This window comes from Ornithorhynchus anatinus, chromosome 11, assembly GCF_004115215.2.
Source record: "Ornithorhynchus anatinus isolate Pmale09 chromosome 11, mOrnAna1.pri.v4, whole genome shotgun sequence".
In the NCBI taxonomy this organism is placed as follows: domain Eukaryota; kingdom Metazoa; phylum Chordata; class Mammalia; order Monotremata; family Ornithorhynchidae; genus Ornithorhynchus; species Ornithorhynchus anatinus.
The window spans coordinates 25,156,359-25,179,194 of NC_041738.1; the positions used below are offsets into that span (position 1 = coordinate 25,156,359).

A 22,836-nucleotide genomic window follows, 5' to 3' on the forward strand; every position below is an offset into this window, starting at 1 on the left:
CTAAGCACTGGGCATGGCTTAGTGGAAAGAGCCTGGGCTTGGGAGTCAGAGGCCATGAGTTCGAATCCCAGCTCTGCCACTTGTCAGCTGTGTGACTGTGGGCAAGTCACTTGACTTCTCTGTGCCTCAGTTACCTCATCTGTAAAATGGGGATGAAGACTGTGAGCCTCATGCAGGACAACGTGATTACCCTATATCTACCCCAGCGCTTAGAACAGTGGTCTGCACATAGTAAGCGCTTAACAAATACCAACATTATTATTATATAAGCTAATCAAGTTGGACACACTCCTTGTCCCACATCGGGCTCACAGCCTTGATTCCCATCTTCCAGATGAGGTACCTGAGGCACAGAGAAGTGACTTGCCCACGGTCACACAGGAGGCAAGAGGCAAAGCCGCTATTAGAACCCAAATCCTTCTCATTCCCAGGCTCATGCTCTATCCACTAGGCCATGCTGCTTCTCAAACTGAAGCCAGCTATTCAGTCCCACACCTCTTTTCCAGGCTAAACCAGCTGGAATCCTTTGAGCTTTCCTCATGCCTGCTAAACAATCCCTCTCAGACAGCTGTAACTTCTGAAAGGGAGCAGAAGCAGGTAAAGGAGCTTGAAACTTCAGGGTTTCAAACTTCCACAGTGGGGTCTGCAAGAGCCTAGTCCCATAGAGGCAGCCCACTAAGCAGCGTGGCTCAGTGGAAAGAGCCCGGGCTTGGTAGTCAGAGGCCATGGGTTCGAATGCCGGCTCTGCCACTTGTCAGCTGTGTGACTGTGGGCAAGTCACTTCACTTCTCTGGGCCTCAGTTACCTCATCTGTAAAATGGGGATGAAAACTGTGCGCCTCATGTGGGACAACCTGATGACCCTGTATCTCCCCCAGCGCTTAGAACAGTGTTCTGCACATAGTAAGCGCTTAACAAATACCAACATTATTATTATTAATAATAATAACAACAACTGGGGTATTTGTTAAGCCCTTACTACGTGTCAGGCACTGTACTAAGCGCTGGGGTAGATACAAGGTAATTGGGTTGAATACAGTCCCTGTCCTCCATTGGGCTCACAGTCTCCAACCCCATTTTACAGATGAGGTACCTGAGGCGCGGAGAAGTTAAGAGACTCGCTCAAGGTCACACAACAGACAAATGGTGGAGCCGGGATTAGAACCCAGGACCTTCCAACTCCCAGGCCCATGCTGTAGCTACGAGGCCATGCTGCTTTCCTTCTCCCTCATTAAAGGGGCTTTCCATTTCACTCAGCGGGGTGCCACCCTCGAGCTGGGAGATTCTCAGAAAGGCTAACCATCATTCTAATTGCCCCCTTGGGTTCCCTCTGGCTGCCGGGAAACCCACCTCTATCACAGCCTTGGAGTCAGTGTTTGGAATTCATCTACTTGCCCGGCCCCAACCTACCAGCTGGCGGTCTGAAAACCTGACAACAGGGGATCAGCCAAACATACTAGTATGAGCCCCATGTGGAACCTATGTTATCAACCTCAGTGCTTAATACAGTGCTTGGCACAGAGCTGGCTGGGTATTGTCAGTCTCGTCTCCTTTTTGAGTTGATCAGCTTCTTGGGAGCAGTGACCGTGTCTTTTTTTATGGTATTTGTTAAGAGCTTACTATGTGCCAGGCACTGAATTAAGTGCTGGGGTAGATACAAGCAAATCAGGTTGGACACAGTCCCCGTCCCCGTTGGGGCTCACAGTCTTAATCCCCATTATACAGATGAGGTAACCGAGGCATGGCGAAGTAAAGTTACTTGCCCAAGGTCACACAACAGACAAGTGGCAGAACTAGCATTAGAACCCAGGTCCTTCTGACTCCCAGGCCCATGCTCTATCCACTAGGCCATGCCGCGTCTCAATATTTTCTTTACACGGACTCTCAGCCATGCAGCTAAGGGCCTTGTGGGCTTCAGAGGATATTGGATGACTGGCAGAGAGAGTCTGGAGAGGTTCAGAACTAGTTTCCATTTCTAAACAAACACTTCCCTGCAGGGGGATTAGCAATCCGATTAGTATGGCATTAGGTCTGGTTCTTCCCAATCAGTGGTATTTACTGAACGCTTATTGTGTGCACAGCACTGTACTAACCGCTTGCGAGAATACAATATAACAGATTTGGTAAACACATCCCCTGCCCAAAACGAGTTTACACGACCCTTGGCTTAACTTGCTTCTGTAGAAGCGGTGTAGCTTAGAGGACAGAGCACCGTCTGGGAGTCAGAAGGACCCAGGTTCTAATCCCAGCTCTGCCACCTGTCTTCTATGTGACCCTGGGCAAGTTACTTTCCTTCTCTGTGCCTCAGTTATCTCATTTGTAAAATGGGACATGACTGTCCCACCTGATTAGCCTGTATCTACCCCAACACTTAGTACAGTGCCTGGCGCGTACCAATACCATTAAAAACAAAAAGGAGACTGTTCCCTTGGGCAATTATTTTCAGACCAGCCATCCAGGAGGTCAGCTGTGAGGTGATGGGGACAGTAGCATCCTCAGGAAAAGAGCTAAGGAGGAGGCAAGATTCCCAGGGGGATGCAGGCAGACATACTCGCCCATGTATCCTTTGGAGGTTGAGTGGAAAGAAGCCAGCTCCACATTGCTGTAGTACTCGGGCCCCATTTCGTACAGCACCTTTTTGAACGAATAAAACTGGCAGTCCTCTGAGTACACGTTATCTTGGTACACCTAAGCGGACCGGCAAAAGAAAGAAAGGGGGTGAGGGGGGTGGAGGAGGGAAGACCATTATTCAATCTCGGCTCCGGCGAGACCGAGGCCTTCTCAAGTACCCGGTTCTGCCGCTCCTTCGGCCCTTCGTGCTCCCTCGCTTCCTCAGCCCGGGGAGGCCTATCCCAGGAAACGCGAGAGCGGGCGAGACTGAGGTGAGGTGAGGTGAGGGTCCCGGGCTCCCTCGTGCCCGCCCCCCCCCCCATCCTGTGCCCTAGCCCCCGGGGCAGAAAGAGGGAGGGGAGAGGATGGGAGGGGCACCACGGCACAGGTAACTGTGTGCATAACAGATCCTGTCCCGGCCTGTCCGCGCCTCCGTTCCCTCAACTGGAGCAGGGAGGAAGCGTGCTCCCTCCGCTCGCACTTGCAGGTGGTTTTCAACGTGGGGAGGGGTGTGCCTCCATCTTGTCTACCTTGCCGCCGACCCCTTGCCCACATCCTGCCTCTGGCCTGGAAAGCCCTCCCTCCTCAGATCCGCCAGACAATGACTCTCCCCTCCTTCGAACTCTTTTCTGAAGGCCCGTCTCCTCCAAGAGGCCTTCCCTAAGCCCCCCTTTTCTCTTCTCCCACTCCCTTCTGCGTCGCCCTGACTCGATCCCTTCGTTCATCCCCGCTCCCAGCCCCACAGCACTTATGTATACATCTGTACTTTATATTAACGTCTGTCTCCCAACTCTAGACTATAAGCTCGGTGAGGGCAGGGAATGTGTTTATTGTTGTACTGTACTCTCCCAAGTGCTTAGTACAGAGCTCTGCACACATAAGCACTGAAGAAATACGACTGAATGATCTCCCGTCCTCCTTAATTCCGGGGCCCCCGGCTACAGCACGTATGGCCCCGGTGGGCATCCCACCCTCCTCACCCTTCCTGCTTGGTTCTTATGCTACAAATGGCTTCAGGGAAGGCAGATGATGGATCTGGGAATCCAGAAGCCCTCTGGACTGTAAGCTCATTGTGGGCAGGAAACGTGTCTACCAACTCTGTTATATTATCCTTTCCCAACTGTCTAGTACAGTGCTCTAGACTGTAAGCTCGTTGTGGGCAGGGAATGGATTTACCAACTCTATTATACTCTTCCCAAGTACTTAATGCAGTGTTCTAAGCTGAAAGCACATCATGGGCGGGGAATGTGTCCATTTATTGTTGTACTCTCCTGAGCACTTAGTACAATGCTCTGCACTCAGAAAGCAATCAATAAACATGACAATGAATGAATGCTCTGCACACAGTAAGTGTTCAACAAATACCACTGATTGACTGAAGAGACTCAAGAGTTTAGTTCCCATTCTGCTGCTGACCTGCTGCTGACCCTCTCAGTTCCCTTTGAAACGGGGATAAAATTCCTGCTCTCTCTCCCTCTTAGATTGTGGGTCAGAGATGCGCTCTGATTACCTTGTACCTATCCCAGCGCTTGGCGTTAGGGTTCAAGAAATTATTTGGGGCAGGGAAAAATGTGTTGTTTATTGTTCTATTGTACGCTGTGGAAGCAGCGTGGCTCATTGGAAAGAGCACGGGCTTTGGAGTCAGGGCTCATGAGTTCGAATCCCAGATCTGCCACTTGTCAGCTGTGTGACTGTGAGCAAGTCACTTAACTTCTCTGGGCCTCAGTTCCCTCATCTGTAAAATGGGGATTAAGACTGTGAGCCCCACATGGGACAACCTGATTCCCCTGTGTCTACCCCAGCGCTTAGAACAGTGCTCGGCACATAGTAAGCGCTTAACAAATACCAACATTATTATTATTATTACTCTTCCAAGCGCTTAGTACAGTGGTCCACACACAGTTAAATGCTCGATAGATTCGAATGAGTGAATGAATAAATGCCATAATTATCACCAACAGTATTGACTCTACCCACGCCCCTAACACCCACCTCTGCCCAGGCCTCAATCCCAGGGTCCCGGGATGCAGTGATGCAGCTCTGCCCAGTTCCTGCAATGCCACTGCCAGTGGGCTGCAGTGCTGGAGACCCCCAGGTTCCTTCTCTCCAGCAGGCAAGGCTGCTGTTCTCCCTCTGCAGGATGAGGTTTGGGCCACCAAGGGGGATGGGGGAAAGCAGAGTGGTCTAGTGGATAGGGCACGGGCCTGGAAGTTAGAAGGTCATGGATTGTAATCCTGCTGTGTGATCTTGGGCAAGTCACTTTACTTCTCTGGGCCTCAGTTACCTCATCTGTAAAATGGCATTGAGACTGTGAGTGGGACAGTGACCTTGACCAACCTGATATGCTTGTATCCCCCCGATTAGACTGTAAGCCCATCAAAGGGCAGGGACTGTCTCTATCTGTTGCCGATTTGTCCATTCCAAGCGCTTAGTACAGTGCTCTGCACATAGTAAGCACTCAATAAATACTATTGAATGAATGAAGTATCTACCCCAGCGCCTGGTTCACTGCCTGGCACATAGCAAGCACTTAACGAACACCATAATTACTGTTATTATTATTACGTGGGAGTCAGAATCGATTTTACCCAGAATTCCCAGATTTCCCAAAAAAAACAATCTGGTGGCCTTCTGATTTTCATTCCAGCATTCAGGTGAAAAAATCTTCAAATTTATTTTCTTTAAATTAAAACAAACGGAAAAATCAATCGATTGCATTTTTTGAGAACTTACTGTGTGGAGGGCACTGTACTAAACACTTGGGAGAGTACAAGACAGCAGTGTTGGTAGACATATTCTCTGCCCCCAAGGATCCTGGAATTTCTGGTAAAAGTGAATTTGAGGGGAAAACAAAGGATCTTCTGTGTAGCCTTGCAATCAGTAATTATTTAGTTACTGACTCTGAAGGACAGTCCAGGAAGCAATGAGCGGCTATTTTCGGGATTCACATGCAGAACCTAGGGAGTTTTAGTTATGCAGAACATACTTAGCTGGTGATGGTGATTCTTTTTTTTTCCTTTTTAATCCCTAAAAGGCCGATGGCTTGTTACTTTAACACATGTGCCCTGAGTTCTCTTCATCCTCTAGAATGTGTCCACTAATTTTGCTGCGCTGTACTCTCCCAAGCACTTAGTACAGCCTTCTGCACAGTCAGTGCTCAATACATACGATTGACTGATTGATCTGTGCATGCTGAACCTTAATTTTTCCCATCTGGCAAATGGGGAAACGGGCCAAATGCCAAGAACGATAAATCATCTGAGAGTTTAATCCCTTCTAAAGAGCTCAAAGCCCTTCCAGGTATCCTCCTTAATTGCACTACAGCACTGTTCAAACTCGGAAGGGAGAACGGGATTTTGTTCCAGAGTGCTGCTACAGGGGCCAAAATGCAAAGGTTGGAAAGATCTGGCATTGTCTGGCATGACTGGGCATGACTTGGCACAGCTTAATAATAATAATAATAATAATAATAATAATGATAGATACAAGGTAATCAGGTTGGACGCAGTCCCTGTCTCACATGGGCTCACAGCCTTAAACCCCATTTTCCAGATTAGGTTATCTGAGGCCCAGAGAAGTTAAGCAATTTGCCCAAGACAAGTGGTGGAGCCAGGATTAGAACCCACATCCTATGACTCCCTAGCCCGTGGCGCAGTGGAAAGAGCACGGGCTTTGGAGTCAGGGCTCATGAGTTCGAATCCCAGCTCTGCCGCTTGTCAGCTGTGTGACTTTGGGCAAGTCACTTCACTTCTCTGTGCCTCAGTTCCCTCATCTGTAAAATGGGGATTAAGCCTGTGAGCCCCACGTGGGACAACCTGATTCCCCTGTGTTTACCCCAGCGCTTAGAACAGTGCTCTGCACATAGTAAGCGCTTAACAAATACCAACATTATTATTATTATTATTAGCCCATGTTCTTGCCACTAGGCTATGCTGCTTCTCACAAACTCCTGATCAGGCCCAGTGAGGGGGCTCAGAGGGTAGGGGGTCATGCATGGGTGGGACGCAAGTGAGCCCACCAGAACTTGCACGACTCACTCACTCGAAACTACTGTTACATGGCCTGGAGGAGACATTAAAGGGACCCTAACCCAGACAGGGTTTCAGGTCACTCATAAAAATAATGATAATAATAATGTTGGTATTTGTTATGCACTTACTATGTGCAGAGCACTGTTCTAAGCGCTGGGGTAGACACAGGGTAATCAGGTTGTCCCACGCGAGGCTCACAGTCTTAATCCCCATTTTACAGACGAGGGAACTGAGGCCCAGCGAAGTGAAGTGACTTGCCCACAGTCACACAGCTGACAAGCGGCAGAGCTGGGAAAAGAACCCATGACCTCTGACTCCCAAGCCCATGCTCTTTCCACTGAGCCACGCTGCTTCCATACAGGCTGACCCAAGTCTAGGCCAACTGCCTTTCTCATCCCCACTTCAATGAATCCCAAGGACGCTCCCCATTATTCAGTGAATGAATGGATGAGAGGGGCTGGGGCAAGAACCCCCAGTCTCCTGGCCTCCCTGGCTCTGGCCCCCCCACACCCGCAGCCCTCTGCCAGCATGGCAAAGACCAGACCCCGGAGCAGCCTCCCCGGGGACTCCCTCCCCCCTCGCCACAAAGGTCTTCCTACCTCATCGGCCAAAAGGAAAAGTTTCTCTTCCCAAGCAAAGTGGATCACGTCTTCGATGCACTTCCTGCTTTGCACCTGACCTGGAAAAGTCCCCAAAACAAGCAGAACCAATAATCAGAGCTACACGGAAGGTCAAGCTGGCCCAAGAGCCAGTTTGTACTGGTAATCAGCAAGGCCTACCATCTTTCCCAAACCCAGAGGTAATAATAATAATAATGTTGGTATTTGTTAAGCGCTTACCATGTGCAGAGCACTGTTCTAAGCGCTAGGGAGGATACAAGGTGATCAGGTTGTCCCACATGAGGCTCACAGTTAATCCCCATTTTACAGATGAGGTAACTGAGGCACAGAGAAGTTAAGCGACTTGCCCACAGTCACACAACTGACAAGTGGCAGAGCTGGGATCAAAGTGAGAAGCAGCGTGGTTCAGTGGAAAGAGCACGGGCTTTGGAGTCAGGGCTCATGAGTTCGAATCCCAGCTCTGCCACTTGTCGGCTGTGTGACTGTGGGCAAGTCACTTAACTTCTCTGTGCCTCAGTTCCCTCATCTGTAAAATGGGGATTAAGACTCTGAGCCCCACGTGGGACAACCTAATTCCCCTATGTCTACCCCAGCGCTTAGAACAGTGCTCGGCACATAGTAAGCGCTTAACAAATACCAACATTATTAAGTGTGAACATGAAGGATAGACAGGAAATTCTTATTGGAACAGCAACTTTTTTTATGGTATTTAAATGCTTCTTATATGCCAGACACCGTACTAAGCACTGCGGTAGATACCAATTAATCAGGTAGGACACAGTCCTTGTCCCACACCGGACTCCCAGTCTTAACCCCCATTTTACAGATGAGGTAACTAAGGCACCAAGAAGTTAAGTGACTTGCCTAAGGTCACACAGCAGGCTAGTGGCAGAGCCGAGATGAGAAACCAGACATGCTTGGCACATAGTGCTTAACAAATACCATAATTATTATTGAGAGCTTTTTGATTTTCCCTGACAGGGTAGTGGTCGCCCCAGGAATGCGGGGCTATTTCTCAAGGAAGGAGCCCTGTGTCTTCTAGGAGCTGAGAAGTCTATGGTTGGGTGGTCTGAAGGAATGGCAAAATATAGACTTGGGTCTGGAAGTCAAGGCTCCGGTGACCTCCTGATCAGATGAGAATATTAAACGGGGAGAAGAAAAACAGGCTGTAAACTCTATGCAATCCCCTGAACATGGAACAAAGAACAGGCAGAGTTCACCTCAGGCAGGTAGAGATAACAGGGGTAACAGATAGCTTTCAAGAGATACCAGCAAGCTAAGGAGGCCCTTCCCAAAGCCTTAGTATCAAACAAAAATCCAGCCATAGACATGGGATTTCAAAACCCAAAGAAGACTGAAGACAAGTTCTCATTTCTATATATTCATATTGTCTCTCTCTCTCTTACTAAGCATCAAATACTGTTCTAAGCACTGGGGTAGGTACTAGTTAATTAGGTCTGACACAATCCCTGTCCTGCATGGGGCAAACAGCCCAAGTAATAATAATAATAACAATTATGGTATTTGTTAAACATCTACTATGTACTAGGTACTTACGAAGCGGTGGGGTGGATCCAAGCAAATCGGGTTGGACGAGTCCCGGTCCCATGTGGGGCTCACAGTCTCGATCCCCATTTTAGAGATAAGGTTACTGAGATCCACAGAAGTGAAATGACTTGCCCAAGGTCACACAGCAGGCATGAGGTGGAGCCAGGATTAGAACCCATGGCCTTCTGACTCCCAGGTCCATCCTCTATCCACTATGCTATGCTGCTTCCTATAGGAGGGGAACAGGTATCGCCAGTTTACATTTGAGGACCCTGGGGCAAGCAATTGGCAGAGCCAGGATTAGAACTTGGGTCCTTCTGCCTCCCAGGCCCGTGCCCTCATCACTACGCCATGATGTTCTTCTCTCTCTCCCCTGCCACCCCCAATATGGGCCACCTGATCAAAAAGTTTTCAGCCCGTAGTTTATCTCTACTTTGAAAGCCATAGGAAACATGGTCCAAGATTTTTCGGTGGGAGGGTGCTTTAAAAAAAAGAGAAACTTAGCAAAAGGACTAATTAACAAGAGCTTCTGCTTTGGCAATATATTTGGTCAACCACTGATCTGGTTATGGAAATTATAAATTCCTTGCCCGATGTTGCCACCAGAGCCAAAAATTCTCCCAGCTCTCCGGGTTCAGACCCTCACTCTGAAGCAGGGGAGTTTTAAATTTGGGATTCTGGCAGGAAAGCAGCATGGCCTACTGAATAGAGTCCGGGCCTGGGAGTCAGAAAGAACTGAGTTCTAATCCTGGCTCTGCCACGTACCTGCTGTGTGACTTTGGGCAAGTCCATTACCTTTTCTGTGCCTCAGTATCCTCATCTGTTAAATGGGAACTAAGACTGTGAACCCCATGCGGGACGTGGACTATGTCCAATCTGACCGGGTTGTATCTATTCCAATGCTTAATACAGTGCCTGGCACATAGTAAGCATTTATCAAATCCCATAAATTTGAGGATTATTCCCGAACCTTGACATCTCCCTCCTAGAGCTGAAGGGACCATCAGGACGTTTCCTTCCAAAGCCATTCCGCTTCCTATCTTTGCCCTCAAAGTTTCAGTCTGGCATTTTCTACAGGCTTCCATCATCTGCAATTTTGTTGCTTGTGATTTATTTCTCTTTTTTTGTGTGTCTGTCCTCCTCCACGCAGATCGTGGGCCCCGTGTAGCACAGGGACTACGTCCAATCTGATTAGCATGTGTCTACCCCAGGAATTAGCTCATAGTAAGCATTTAAAAAAATGCCATAACTAACTCATGCCCTCCTACTTGTTCCTTATTTTAGGGATTTTTTTATGGCTTGTTAGCACCCCCATCCCAAGGGTGGGCAGGGGAACCATACGGAGATGAAACCCAACCAGTCATTTCTGCTCCCTGCCTGGATTCTGGAGGAGGATATTGCTTTTACTATCGGAGAGGAGGGCTTTTGTTACCTTCAGATTTCCCTGTTCCACTCTGTCCCCGGGTTCCATTCTCTTGGAGAATCACCAGTCGACTGACTAAACTCGGTCCGCAGAGAACAAACACTACTTCTGTTCCCTCTCCCTTGAGTGGAGAGTTACATTTTGTGGCACGGGTTAGAAGGGCCTGCACAGGGCAAGCCATTGATCCGAATCCAACTGACCTTCAGGCTGGCCTTTGCCCTCTCTCCGCCCCCCCCACCCCTGGAGCCACATTACTGATCCCGGGACACATGGAGTGTGTTTTAGCATACATGGGCCCCTAGAACCTGGGGCCCAGGTGGCAGAAGCCAGGGCTGGGAGAAACCCAGCTGGGTACCCTTCCCATCCCAACCGTCTGTTGTGGGACCTTGAGCAGATCATAATTCTCTGTGCCTCAGTTACCTCATCCATAAAATGGCGATTAAGACCTTGAGCTCCATGTGAGACAAGGATTGTGTCCGAACTGTTTAGCTTGTATTCTTTCATTCAATAGTATTTATTGAGCGCTTATTGTGTGCAAAGTACTGTACTGAGCTCTTGGAAAATATAATTCAGCATCAAATAGAGACCGTCCCTGCTTACAACGGGCTCACAGTCTAGAAGCGGGGAGACAGACATCAAAATAAGTAAACAGGCATCAATGTCATCAAAGTAAATACATAGAATTATAGATATATACACATCATTAATAACTACCTGAACACTTAGTACAGTGCCTGGCATTAGTGCTTAAATATCATCAACCCCCTTCTCCCCTCAACCAAAAAACAACCACACACAAAAAAACCAGCTCCTGATGCCCCTAGGTCAGGTCAGAGAAGGTCCAGCTTGCAGAGCTGCAGAGAATTCTAACCGTCTACCCTGACCCAATGCTGAAATAGTGAAAGCAGTAATAACACAATATACATAGACAGATTTTTAGCTTTTTTGCTTTCCCACAGGCTTTGCTAGAAAGTGGAAAAGATCTGTAACTCTCATTAAGCTGAGAATCATACTCAGGGAGGGCTTACCAAATAGGTGAGAGGTTCTTAGGGTGCCTCTGCTGTTGAAATTTGATGGCTACTGAATGCTGTGAGGCATGGCATGTTCTCTCTGACACTCTCGCTCACAAATACAGTCTCCCCGTTGGCAGCATCGTCTTTGAACCGAAGAACAACTCTTCAACATAATCAGATAACTGCTGCCTGCTGGGCCTGTGTGACTGCCCTGTTCTGAGACCACACCTGTTCCCCTCACTGGCTCCCTTGCGATGTGTGCAGTTGGGCCAAGAGGACCGGGCGAGAGTGCGGACGGTTCGGTGCAAGTCACCACCACTATGGCAGAAACAGCTCAAGTATATAGATCTCGCTGGTGGTGCAGGCTTGTCCCCGGCCTAACTACCGAGGTCCGGCCGATGCTCATCCGAACAGCAGGGCGCCATCACGGTACGCACAAGGCATTCTCTCGGGCTTATGACTACAGTCTCCCCTTCAGCAGCATCGTCTTTGAACCGAAGAAGGCCTCTTCGACAAAATCAGGTAACTGTTGCTTGCTGGGCATGTGCGCCTGGCACCGATGACCGAATATAATGGGCATCCCTGGTTCTGAGGGGTTGTGTCTAATGGTTTCGAAAGCTATTTTTCTGAGGCATCAAAGCCCAAAGACCTCCCTCTCCCTGCCACCCCTCACCCCCCGACCGCCTTTCTCTCTGGGAACTGTCTATGAACAAAATGATTATTAAAGTAATCAGAGAGTTGAAAACCAGCTGCATCAAATTTCCACCATCAGGAATTCAAAAGGCAGCTTTCTGGTGATTGAAGCTGCACCCTGTTCTACCGAGGAACAGATTCCACAATCAAACAGGAGGCTTTTTTGGCAGAACACTCATTTTAGCGCAACAAAGGAAGAGAGAGAGCAGCCCTTGTTCTGTTGATTTCAAGAGGAATAAAGTAAATGCGGAGTCAGCAGGATGGAAATACTCAAAATAGGCAGTTGGGGGGAAAAAAAAAAATTGTGCAAAATCAGTGGGGCGCTTTCAACTTCCGGAAAGCTGAGTGTCTCAAGTGACACTTCTCATTAAGGTAAGTGGTCTTGGACACCACCAAATGCCATGCCTCGATCTCGTCTATCTCGCTGCCGACCCCTCATCCTGCCTCTGGCCTGGATCACCCTTCCTCCTCAGATCCAAGAGGCAATTACTCTGCACCCCTTCAAAGTCTTATTGAAGGCACATCTCTAAGAGGCTTTCCCTAAGCTCCTCTTTCCTCTTCTCCCACTCCCTTCTGCGTCGCCCTCACTCGTTCCCTTTGTTCTTCCTCCCTTCCAACCCCATGGCACTTCAGTACACATCTGTAATTTCACTTTATATTAATGTCAGCCTCCCCCATTCTAGACTGTAAGCTCACTGTGGGCAAGGAATGTCTCTTTCTACTGTTGTATTGTACCCCAAGTGCTTAGTACAGTGCTCTGCACACAGTAAATGCTCAATAAATACGACCGAATGAATGGAAAACACACACAGTCCCACAAATCCAAGTCCCCACATACTCACTTCCAAAAGCAGAAGTCCAAGTTCTTAGATACCCAATCATACAAGCACAAATAAACCCACATGAGCACATGAACACTGGCTTAGAAAAACAGCAAGATATAAATGACATAGACAAAGGAGGTTTAACAGAGGCAATACGTTCTATCTGATCAGAGGATTGACACTCTTCTCAAATCTGTAGAATCAATCAGTGGTATTTATTGAGGGACTGAGTGTAGAACACTGTTTGGGAAGTAAACCAAACACATATTTCTGACCCTCAAAGAACTTACAAACTAATGGAAATAGAAGAAAAATAAAAATCAGCCTTACATATCACAATTTGGCATCTAAAAATACCCAGTCTTGAGTTTTCTCATCCTTTGTCTCTAACATGTTAAACATGTATAGTCTTTGACGGCGTCATATGAACTAATCTTGCCTTGCAAATGGTGCCGTCTCCCCAGTTCTTGGCACGGTGCCTAGCACTCAACAGGGGCCCAATAAATACTACAGACTCACTGACTGATTGAAATTTTAAAAACCTACTGGGCAGCCCATGGGTCTGGGAATCAGAAGGACTTGGGTTCTAATCCCTGCTCTACCACTTGCCTGCTATATGACTCTGGGCAAGTCACTTCACTTCTCTGTGCCTCAGTTACCTCATCTGAAAAATGGGATAGAGACTATGAGCCCCAAGTGGGACACGGACTGTGTCCGACCGGATTAGCTTGAATCTTGATGTAGTGGATGGAGCACGGGCCTGGGAGTCAGAAGGTCATTGGTTCTAATTCCGGCTCCGCCACTTGTCTGCTGATGAACTTGGGCAAGTCACTTTACTTTTATGTGCCTCAGTTACCTCAACTGCAAAATGGGGATTGAGATCGTGAGTCCCATGTAGGGCAGGGACTGTGCCCAACCCCATTTGCTTGTATCCACTCCAGCGCTTAGCACAGTGCCAGGTACAAAGTAAGCAAATGTCATAAAAAGAGAGAAGGGGTAAAGAATTTCTGACCGACTTTAAATAAAGAAATGGGAGGTTATAAGGGGAGCACAGACCTGTGGGATTTCCCGGGTTGATGATGCAAAGGACCTTCGGGTTACAATATTCCTTGGCTTCGTTCACAGCCCGCCGGAGTTCGTTCACATCCAGGGCCCAGCAGTTCTCTTCGTCCAGGTAATAGTTCACCTGGACGGCATCCAGCTCCGAGATGACGGCTGAGTAGAGGGGGTACTGGGGTATGGGAATCATCACTCCAGTCCGGGACTTCCCCCCACCCGAGACGAGGATCTTGAGGATGGTCTGCAAAAACAGGAGGGCGATCAGATACCACACAGAATCCCTTGCCATTCCTTTTTTTTTTTTAATGGTATTTGTTAAGTGCTTACTATATGCCAAGCACTATACCAAGCATTGGAGTAGACATTAGCTCATCAGGATGGACACAATCCATTTCACACATGGGGCTCACAGTCTTCCGCCCCATTTGACAGATGAGGTAGCTTTGGAACAGGGAAGTTAAGTGACGTGCCCAAGGTCACACAGCAGACAAGTGATGGAGTCAGGATTAGAATCCAGGTCTTTCTGACTCCCAGCCCCGGGCTCTATCCACTACGCCATGCTGATTCCTTACCCTTTTTGCGGGGAGGTGAACATGAAAAATAAAACCCAAGCCTTGGTCAATCAACAAGTATTCACCCAGCACCTTCTAATAACAACTGTGGCATATATTAAGTGCTTATTATGTGCCACGGACTGTACTAAATGCTGGGGTAGATACAAGATAATAAGTTCAGATACAGTCCTTGTCCCTCCCACATGGGGCTCAGAGTTGACATAGGAGGTAGAAAGGGAGTTTCATCCTCATTTTACAGGTGAGGTAGTTGAGGCAAAAAAAGTTAACTGAATTACCCAAGGTCACACAGCAGACAAATGGCAGAGCCGGGATTAGAACCCTTGGTCTCAAACTTTCAGGTCCGTGCTCTTTCCACTAGATTATGCTCCTCCTAGGGCTCGATCAGTAGCATAAACCACCATCTTTCGTATTCCAAGGTAATATCATTTCCCACACCTGAGAGGAATCCAGAGAAAGGAGATCCTCTCCTGTCATACACCCCAAAGGGAAAGAGGGATCCTTTTTCATTTATTCTTTCCTCTTCAGGAAGAGAACAGAGACCAAGTTGATGACTAATCCCGGCACTGATGCTTATCTGCTGTGTGACCCTGGGCAATTCCCTTAACTTCTCTGTGCCTCAGTTACCTCATTTGTAAAATGGGGAGTAATACTGTGAACCCTAGATGGGACAGGGACTGTGTCCAACCTCATTAACTTGAATCTATCCCAGATCTTAGTTCATGGCCTGACACATAGTAAACATCACCTGTCCCGCCGTTGAACCCTGACCCACGTCCGGCCTCTGGCCTGGAACGCCTTCCCTTGTCCCATCTGCCAAACTAGCACACTTCCCCCCTTCAAAACCCCACTGAGAGCTCACCTCCTCCAGGAGGCCTTCCCAGACTGAGCCCCCCTTTTCCTCTGCTCCTCCTCCCCATCGCCCCTACTCCTTCCCTCTGCTCTCCCCCACTCTCGGCCCCACAGCACTTGTGTATATATGTACATATTTTTCTATTCATCTTATAAATGATGTGTATGTGTATTCTATTTATTTATATTCATGCCTGTCTCCTTGTTTTGTTGCCTGTCTCCCCCCTTCTAGACTGTGAGCCCGTCAATTTTGGTTTTGGTTTTGGTTCTATGCTTTTGGTTCTAGTTTGGGCCCCGCAGACTTGGCCTTGCATGTTTGTCCCTGAACGCTTCTGGTTCCAGTTTGGGCCCCACAGCCTTTGCCTTGGAGGTTTGCCCCCACAGTCTTTGCCTTACGGGTTTGGCTCCGAACACTTTGGGTACCAGTTTGCCCCCCGCAAAATTGGGAAGGGATTGTCTCTGCTGCCGATTGTACTTTCTAAGTGCTTAGTACAGTGCTCTGCACACAGTAAGTGCTCAATAAATATGATTGAATGAATGAATTAAATATCATTTTAGAAAAAAAGGGAAGAACTGCAACAAATTCATGCCTGATAGTCCCCTCACGGGCCACCAGAGGGCAATTTAGCAAACGCATTATCCAACTGGTAAGGGCAGAAGGTGCCTGGAAAATTTGGATACAGGGCATGTTGATGAGATGCCATCTCCTCCAGCATGGAAGCAAGGGGACGGATGAGTTGACCCCCCAGATAAAATCCAAGGGCTGGAAGGCCAAACAGGCAGCGAGATGTGGTAGACACTGCAATGGCCTGGGAGTCAGAAGGTCATGGGTTCTGATCCCGGCTCTGCCACGTGTCTCCTGTGTGACCTTGGGCAAATCACTTCACTTCTCTGGGCCTCAGTTACCTCATCTAGAAAATGGGGATTGAAGCTATGAGCCCTAAGTGGGGCAGGGACTGTGTCCAACCTGATTTGCTTGTATCCACCCCAGCGCTTAGTACGGTGCCTGGCACATAGTAAGCAATTAACAAATATCGTTATCGTTATTATTATTAATAATAAAAATAATACATTTACTTTTAGTCAATGGCAAATCGAAGGGCATTGGGTGGCTTTCAGAACAAAGTGATCCGTTCTTTCTTTAGATACAAAATTCTCCCGCAGGTACACATTTTGGAAACAAATCCAGGCAAGATGCTCAAATACCGAGTGTAACTTTTCACCCATCATGTCTCACCTCAGAGATGATGGGTGCTACTGGAGGAGAAGGAGGCTTGAGCCTCAGGGGGCACAGAATCAAGGGACGGTCAGGATCTTGGGGAAGGGCACAGGCTGAAATTCTGGGGTCAGGTACTGGGGTCGCCCCCCCCAACCTAAATGCATCTTTGAATAGGCCAAACCTGACCGCTTCTGAGAGATGGGAGAGGACTTCCATGCGTGGATTTGCCAAGCGATAAGTTTAAGAATGCCAAGTAATCAGACACATTGGGGCTGCTGGGAATTACAGTTCACATCAGAGGGGCTTCTGAGCATGGGTGAGCCCTGAGCTATAGAAGGGCCAGCGATATGTCCTTAGAACCCATCCTAGCTAGGACCAAGCCAAGTCTTGGTCAACACTCTCGTGACCAGTAAGTGTCTTTTGCCGGTGCAGGCTGGAGACTCTAGAATGTGGCCCAGTCAGGGGACAGTGTGAGTGTCTCAGCTTTGGAGAAGGTTGACCAGCTCCCTGCTGGTGAAGGTTTAAACATGCCCCATTTAGATACTATTTTAGCACAGGCCCTGGCTAGATTCCCACCAGCAAAGAGATAATCCACCACATGCCAGCCTGTTCCAGCACAGGCCCTGGCAGGAGGGGAGACAGGGCTAACCCTTTCGCTCCCCAAAAGCACAAACGCACAAAGAACAAGCATGGCCTAATGGATAGAGCATGGGCCTGGGATCTAATCCTGCCTCCGCCATTTGTCTGCCGTGTGCCCTTGGGCAAGTCAATTCATTTCTCCGTGCCTCACTGGTAAAACGGGGATTAAGAATGTGAGCCCCATGTGGGACAGGGACTGTGTCAAACCTGATTACCTTGTATCTAACCCAGCGCTTAGAATGGTGCCTGGCACTTAGTAAGCGTTTAGCAAATACCATACCAAAAAAAAAAAAGGACCGTGTAGTCTAGTGGAAAGAGCACAGGCGTGGGAGTCTGAGGACCTGGGTTCTAATCCTGGCTCCATTTTTCTGCTGTATGACCCTGGGCAAGTCACCTTCTCTGTGCCTGTAAAAGGGGGATTATGACTGTGAGCCTTACGTGGGACAGCGACTGTGCCCAACTTGATTATCTTGTATCTACTCCACTGCTTAAAACAGTGCCTGGCACAAAGTAAGCGCTAACAGATACCACTTGAATAAAAAGCACCTACAGCGATGCCGTCGCTAGCTCCAGTGGTCAGGTAAATGTTGTCGGGATCAGCGGGGACCCCTCCATCTCTCCTCTCGATATAAGAAGCGACATCTTCGCGGATGCAATGGACACCCTGGCTGGCGCTGTAAGACCCTGGAAGACAAAATGGACACCCCGTGGGCTCACGTCACACGATGAGTGCCGGCAGCCACCCTAGTTCTCTTACTGGCAAGGGAGGCAGTTAATCACAGTGATTAATTAAGCCATCACCAGTGGAGACTATTCTTAGCATCTGGCCGATGACCTGATTTTATCACAAAGAACTCCATATGTGAGATGTTCATAATTATTACTTGGAGGATCTGTGCGACATCAGGAGGGAGCTGAAGAAATCAGAAAGAGCAGGCCCAAGGAAGCCTAGGAAGGAGATGTGGGATAGAAACTGTCAGTCAGTCAGTCGTACTTATTGAGCACTTATTGGGTGCAGAGCACTATACTTAGCTATTGGAAAAGTATAATACAACAGTAAATGGACACAGTCTCTATTCCACAACGAGCTTACAGTATGGGGTGCAGGGGAGACAGACATTAATATAAATAAATGAATTACAGATATATACGTAAGGGCTTTAGGGGTGGGAGAGGGGGATAAATAAAGAGAGCAAATAAGAGTAATGCAGAAAGGAGTGGGAGAAGAAAAAAGGAGGGCTTAGGGTGAGAGAGCTGAATGTATGGAGAAAAGGTCTCGCCCCATAAGCCCATCTCAGAACCACAGAAAGGCACAACTGCAGAGAGCTGATGGGTCAGGGGGGATACCCCGTTGGTTTCTCCCCAACCCCCTGACTGCATCTCTCCCTGGGGATTGCAGGTGGAGAGATGGAACACATCATACTAATCAGAAAGTTCCTTAACCAACTGACATATTTACACGTTACTTAAACAGCAGACAAAATTATCTTGTCAATTTTTAGGAATTGATTTAAATGACGTTTTGTTACGTGCTATGTGCCAAGGTACTGTGCTTAAGTGCTGGGGTAGATACAAGCTAATCAGGTCGGACACAGTCCAAATCCTGCATGAGACTACAGAACTGGCCTGGGAGAAACAAGGTCATGGATCCTAATTCTGGCTCCGTCACTTGACTATTGTGCGACCTTGGGCAAGTCCCTTAACTGCTCTAGACCTCAGTTACCTCATCTGTAAAATGGGGAGACTAGGAGTCCCATATGGGACAGGGACTGTGTCCAACCTGATTACACACTATCTACTCCAGCACTTAGTATAGTGGCTGGCACAAAGTAAGTGCTTAATGAATACCATGAAAAAAAAGGTGGACAGGTGGACAGATGGGGGCAAAGCTATCCAGAAATAACCAACTGGCTCCCTTGACCAGGAAGAAAAATCAGTAGTCCTTCAGCTTGGGGAAAGGGCTATCCAGAAGCTTACAGAATAGATTTCCCCCTCTCTGACCTGGAAAGCAGGTGCCTGGAATTCAAGTTCCTTCACTAACGAACAGCTACAGGTTAGAAGCAGGCCAATCCAGGCTCATAGCAGACTGCCCCGATCCCTACTCGCTTCCCGGGGGAAGATTCCTCACCCACGGTGTGGTTCTCCAACGCTCAGACTCGGTCGGCAGTTAGTCCCAGAAGGGTTACGGAAAGGATTCTCGGCCGGCTAGTGGGCCTCGCGCCTACAGAAGCAGGCTTACCGTGTGGATGTCCCCCTCAGGTGGGCAACCAGAGGAGGAGGCAAGGCACATCCGAATAAGAGCACTAAACCAGAGCAAGAGGTCAAGTTAAAGCAGCAAGAGAGTGAGAGCATTAAACCAAGGAGCCCACCTCAGCTTGCCACGTGGATCCTGGCTCTGTGACATACTTGCTGGGTGACCTTGAAAGTCACTTCACTTCTCTGCACCTCAGTTCCCTCACCTACAAAATGGGGATTCAGTATTTGTTTTCCCTCCTCCTTAGGCCATGAGCCCCTTGTGGGACTTGAAAATGGTTTAGTGGACAGAGCATGGGCCTGGGAGTCAGAAGAATGTGGGTTCTAATCCCGGCTCAGCCACTTTTCTGTGTGACCTTGGGTACGTCACTTAACTTCTCTGTGCCTCAGTTACCTCATCTGTAAAATGGGGATTATGAGTGTAAACTCCATCTGGGACAGGGACTGTGTCTAACTTAACTTTCATCTACCCCAGCGCTTAGGACAACGTAAGCGTTTAACAAGAACCACAATTATTATCTTGCATCTACCCCAGTGCTTTATACAGTGCAAGGCACATAGTAAGCACTTAAATACAACAGTTCTTATTATTAGCAGCATTGCTTAGTGGTTAGAGCACTGGTCTGGGGGTCAGAAGGAGCTGGGTTCTAATCCTAGCCCCACCATTTGTCTGCAGTGACCTTGGCCAAGTCACTGCACTTCTCTGGGCCTCAGTTACTTCATCTGGAAAATGGGGATTAAGACTATGAGCCCCATGTGGGACAGGGACTGTATCCAACCTAATTACCTTGCACCTACCCCAGCGCTTAGTACAGTGCCTGGCATATAGTAAATGCTTAACAAATACCACAGTTAATTATTAATTATTATTATTATTATTACACCCACTGGCTTTGATATGCACACACCCTTTGTAACTGCCCATCTGCAATCTCAGGTTTTTGTTCTGCAGGTAAGGGATCGGTGGCTTCATGTGTTAGCACGAATAGCCCCTAATCTACATTCTAGTCTTACACAATCTCTCTCTTCAGTCTTGGGCTTTCCCTCAGGCCAGAGTTTATGGGGAGGGGTTCTGTGCCCCCAGAAGAAATAACATCAGTCACCAGCTCTTTGTCCAGTCCACAGGGGTCGGGGGTGGGGCTCTGCCCGCATTCAGGGCTGGTCTGTGAAGCTCTGGCCAAATGTTTGCAAGGTTTTTGGAGGTACCTGTGTCCAGTTTGGGGGTCTCCACAGGATGAGTCTTCAGTCCACTTCACCCCTTCCTGCCAAGGCCACAAAGCGGTACCTGTATTCTCAACCACTCACCCACCCATCCTTCGGGGAGACAGCCTACATCCTGCAAGGCTCAGAATGCAAGGAGCACAGGAATAAGTAGCATATCTCCAAGCTCTCAGATAATTGAGTCTCCCCCAGAATGGAGAAGCAGGGTGGCCTAGTGGATAGAACACAGGCATGGGATTCAGAAGGTTCTAATCTCAGCTCCACACTTGTCTGGTGTGCAACCTTGGGCAAGTTACTTCACTTCTCTGTGCCTCAGTTCCCTCATCTGTAAAATGGGGGTAAAGACTGGTAGCCCTTACGTGGGAGAGGGACTGTGTCCTACCTGATTAGCTTGTTTCTACCTGAATGCTTAGTTCATTGACCGGCACATAGTAAGCATCTAAACAATTACCATTAAAACATCAAAACAAACAAAAAACAGGTAGGTACAGGGATAAGAATATTTGTAATTCTAGACTGTAGACTAGACTGTAACCTCATTGTCTGCAGGGAATGTGTCTGCCTATTGTTGTATTGTACTCTCCCAAGTGCTTAGTTCAGTGTTTTGCTCACAGTAATCGTTCAATAAATATGACTGAATTGCAATTGAAATAAAAGAAGAAAGTATTTTGTAGGGCCGAGGTTACAGGTATCTCTAACCCTCCCTGGGAAATTGTCAACTCCCACAGGACAATCTGACCTTTAGGAAACTTGGGAGTGAAGGAGGCAGAGGGAGAAAGAAAGAGAGAAAGAAAGGGAGAAAGAAAGAGAAATAATGCATTCCACTTTCTCACTCCCAGAGCCTCAAAGCAGCACAAAATTCTCCTTTACCCTGTGGCTTGGACACCAATACAGTACACAAGGTCAGCACGGATCTCACAAGATTACAGACTCTGGGGGTAGGAGGAAAGTATAAAAAAGAGCTAGGAGGGGGAGATGAGAGGGAGGCCAGAGGAACAATAGAAAGCAAAATCATTTCCTAACCACGGGAAGCAGGGTGTGACTTTACACAGGGGAAACAGGCTCCTGACTCAAGTTTAAGCAGGGAGTCAGCAGCACACAGAGGTGCCGGAGGCCTGCAATAGTGCAGTTTCACTTTCCTGAGGAAGTTACCCTTAACCTTACTCTGAAACAAGAGGTCGGTCCTCTCTGCAGGCTATGGGGTTGAGTTCAAATGATGTTGCAGAGGTTCCAGAATTCAGCCGCCAGCTGGATCCAAAAGGGGAGGGGAGAGGGGTGGCCTCCTCCTCCTCCTCCTTGGATTCAGCCAGGATCAATAAATAAAAGAGCAAACAGGCCCCAAGACATCTATCTGCCTCTCTGGGAGAAAACAGGAAGCAAGATACCATCTCTGCTTCAACAATTTCCTGAACCAGATTCCCATTCTTCTGTAGAGTCAGTGTGTCTCACCCCACCTACTTGCCTCAGAGAACAGGCTTTGGGCCAACCATTCCTGGTTGAAGAATCAATCAGCCAGCAGAGTACCACCTAACCCCGCAAAGGGAAAGAAAGGTTGGAAAGGTGAAGCCAGAAAAAAGACCAAATCCTAAAAGGAGACCCGGTCTTCAGGACATTAACCTTCTAAAGCATGCTAATGACTGTCACTTCAGTAATACCTCTAGCAATCACAATCGCCCCACAGCACTTATGTACATATCTATAAATATTATATTATACATTATATTAACATCTGTCTCCCTGCCTAGATTGTGAGTCCATGGTTGGGCAGGGAATGTGTCTAACCAACTCCGTTGTACTGTGCTCTCCTAGCGCTTAGTACAGTGTTCGGCACCCAATAAGTGCTCAATAAATACCATTAATGATAATGATGATGATGAGTGTGTGTGACTGCATGTATGCATTCTGGTGGCTGGCAATTCTCCACAATCACAGGACTCCTTCAAAGACCCTGTGAGTCTGACATACAAGTGTTCCCTAAGCTGTTGTTGTAATCGTATTTACTGAGCACTTACTGTGTGCAAAGCACCCCACACATCCTATCCGTTACCAAGACCTGACAGTTTCACCTTTACAATATCACCAAGATCCGTCCCTTCCTCTCCACCCAAACGGCTACCTTACTGTTACGGGCTCTCGTTATATCCCGGCTAGACTACTGTGTCAGCCTTCTCTCTGACCTCCCTTCCTCCTCTCTCGCCCCACTCCGGTCTATTCTTCACTCCGCTGCCCGGCTCATCTTCCCGCAGAAACGATCTGGGCC

At 48.1% G+C, this 22,836-nt stretch overlaps 1 protein-coding gene across 2 annotated transcripts in view; it reads right to left on the minus strand.

Annotated features, from left to right (window-relative positions):
* Positions 1–22,836, minus strand: part of GPT2 (glutamic--pyruvic transaminase 2) — a 54,833-nt gene that overhangs the window by 9,011 nt on the left and 22,986 nt on the right. For both annotated transcript variants that reach the window (XM_029075850.2, XM_029075849.2), the window contains exons 4-7: positions 17,653–17,786; positions 13,818–14,061; positions 7,240–7,319; positions 2,551–2,687 (exon numbers count right to left, since the gene is read on the minus strand). In XM_029075850.2, coding sequence (XP_028931683.1) covers positions 2,551–2,687; positions 7,240–7,319; positions 13,818–14,061; positions 17,653–17,786 — 595 coding nt within the window. The remainder of the gene's footprint in view (positions 1–2,550; positions 2,688–7,239; positions 7,320–13,817; positions 14,062–17,652; positions 17,787–22,836) is intronic.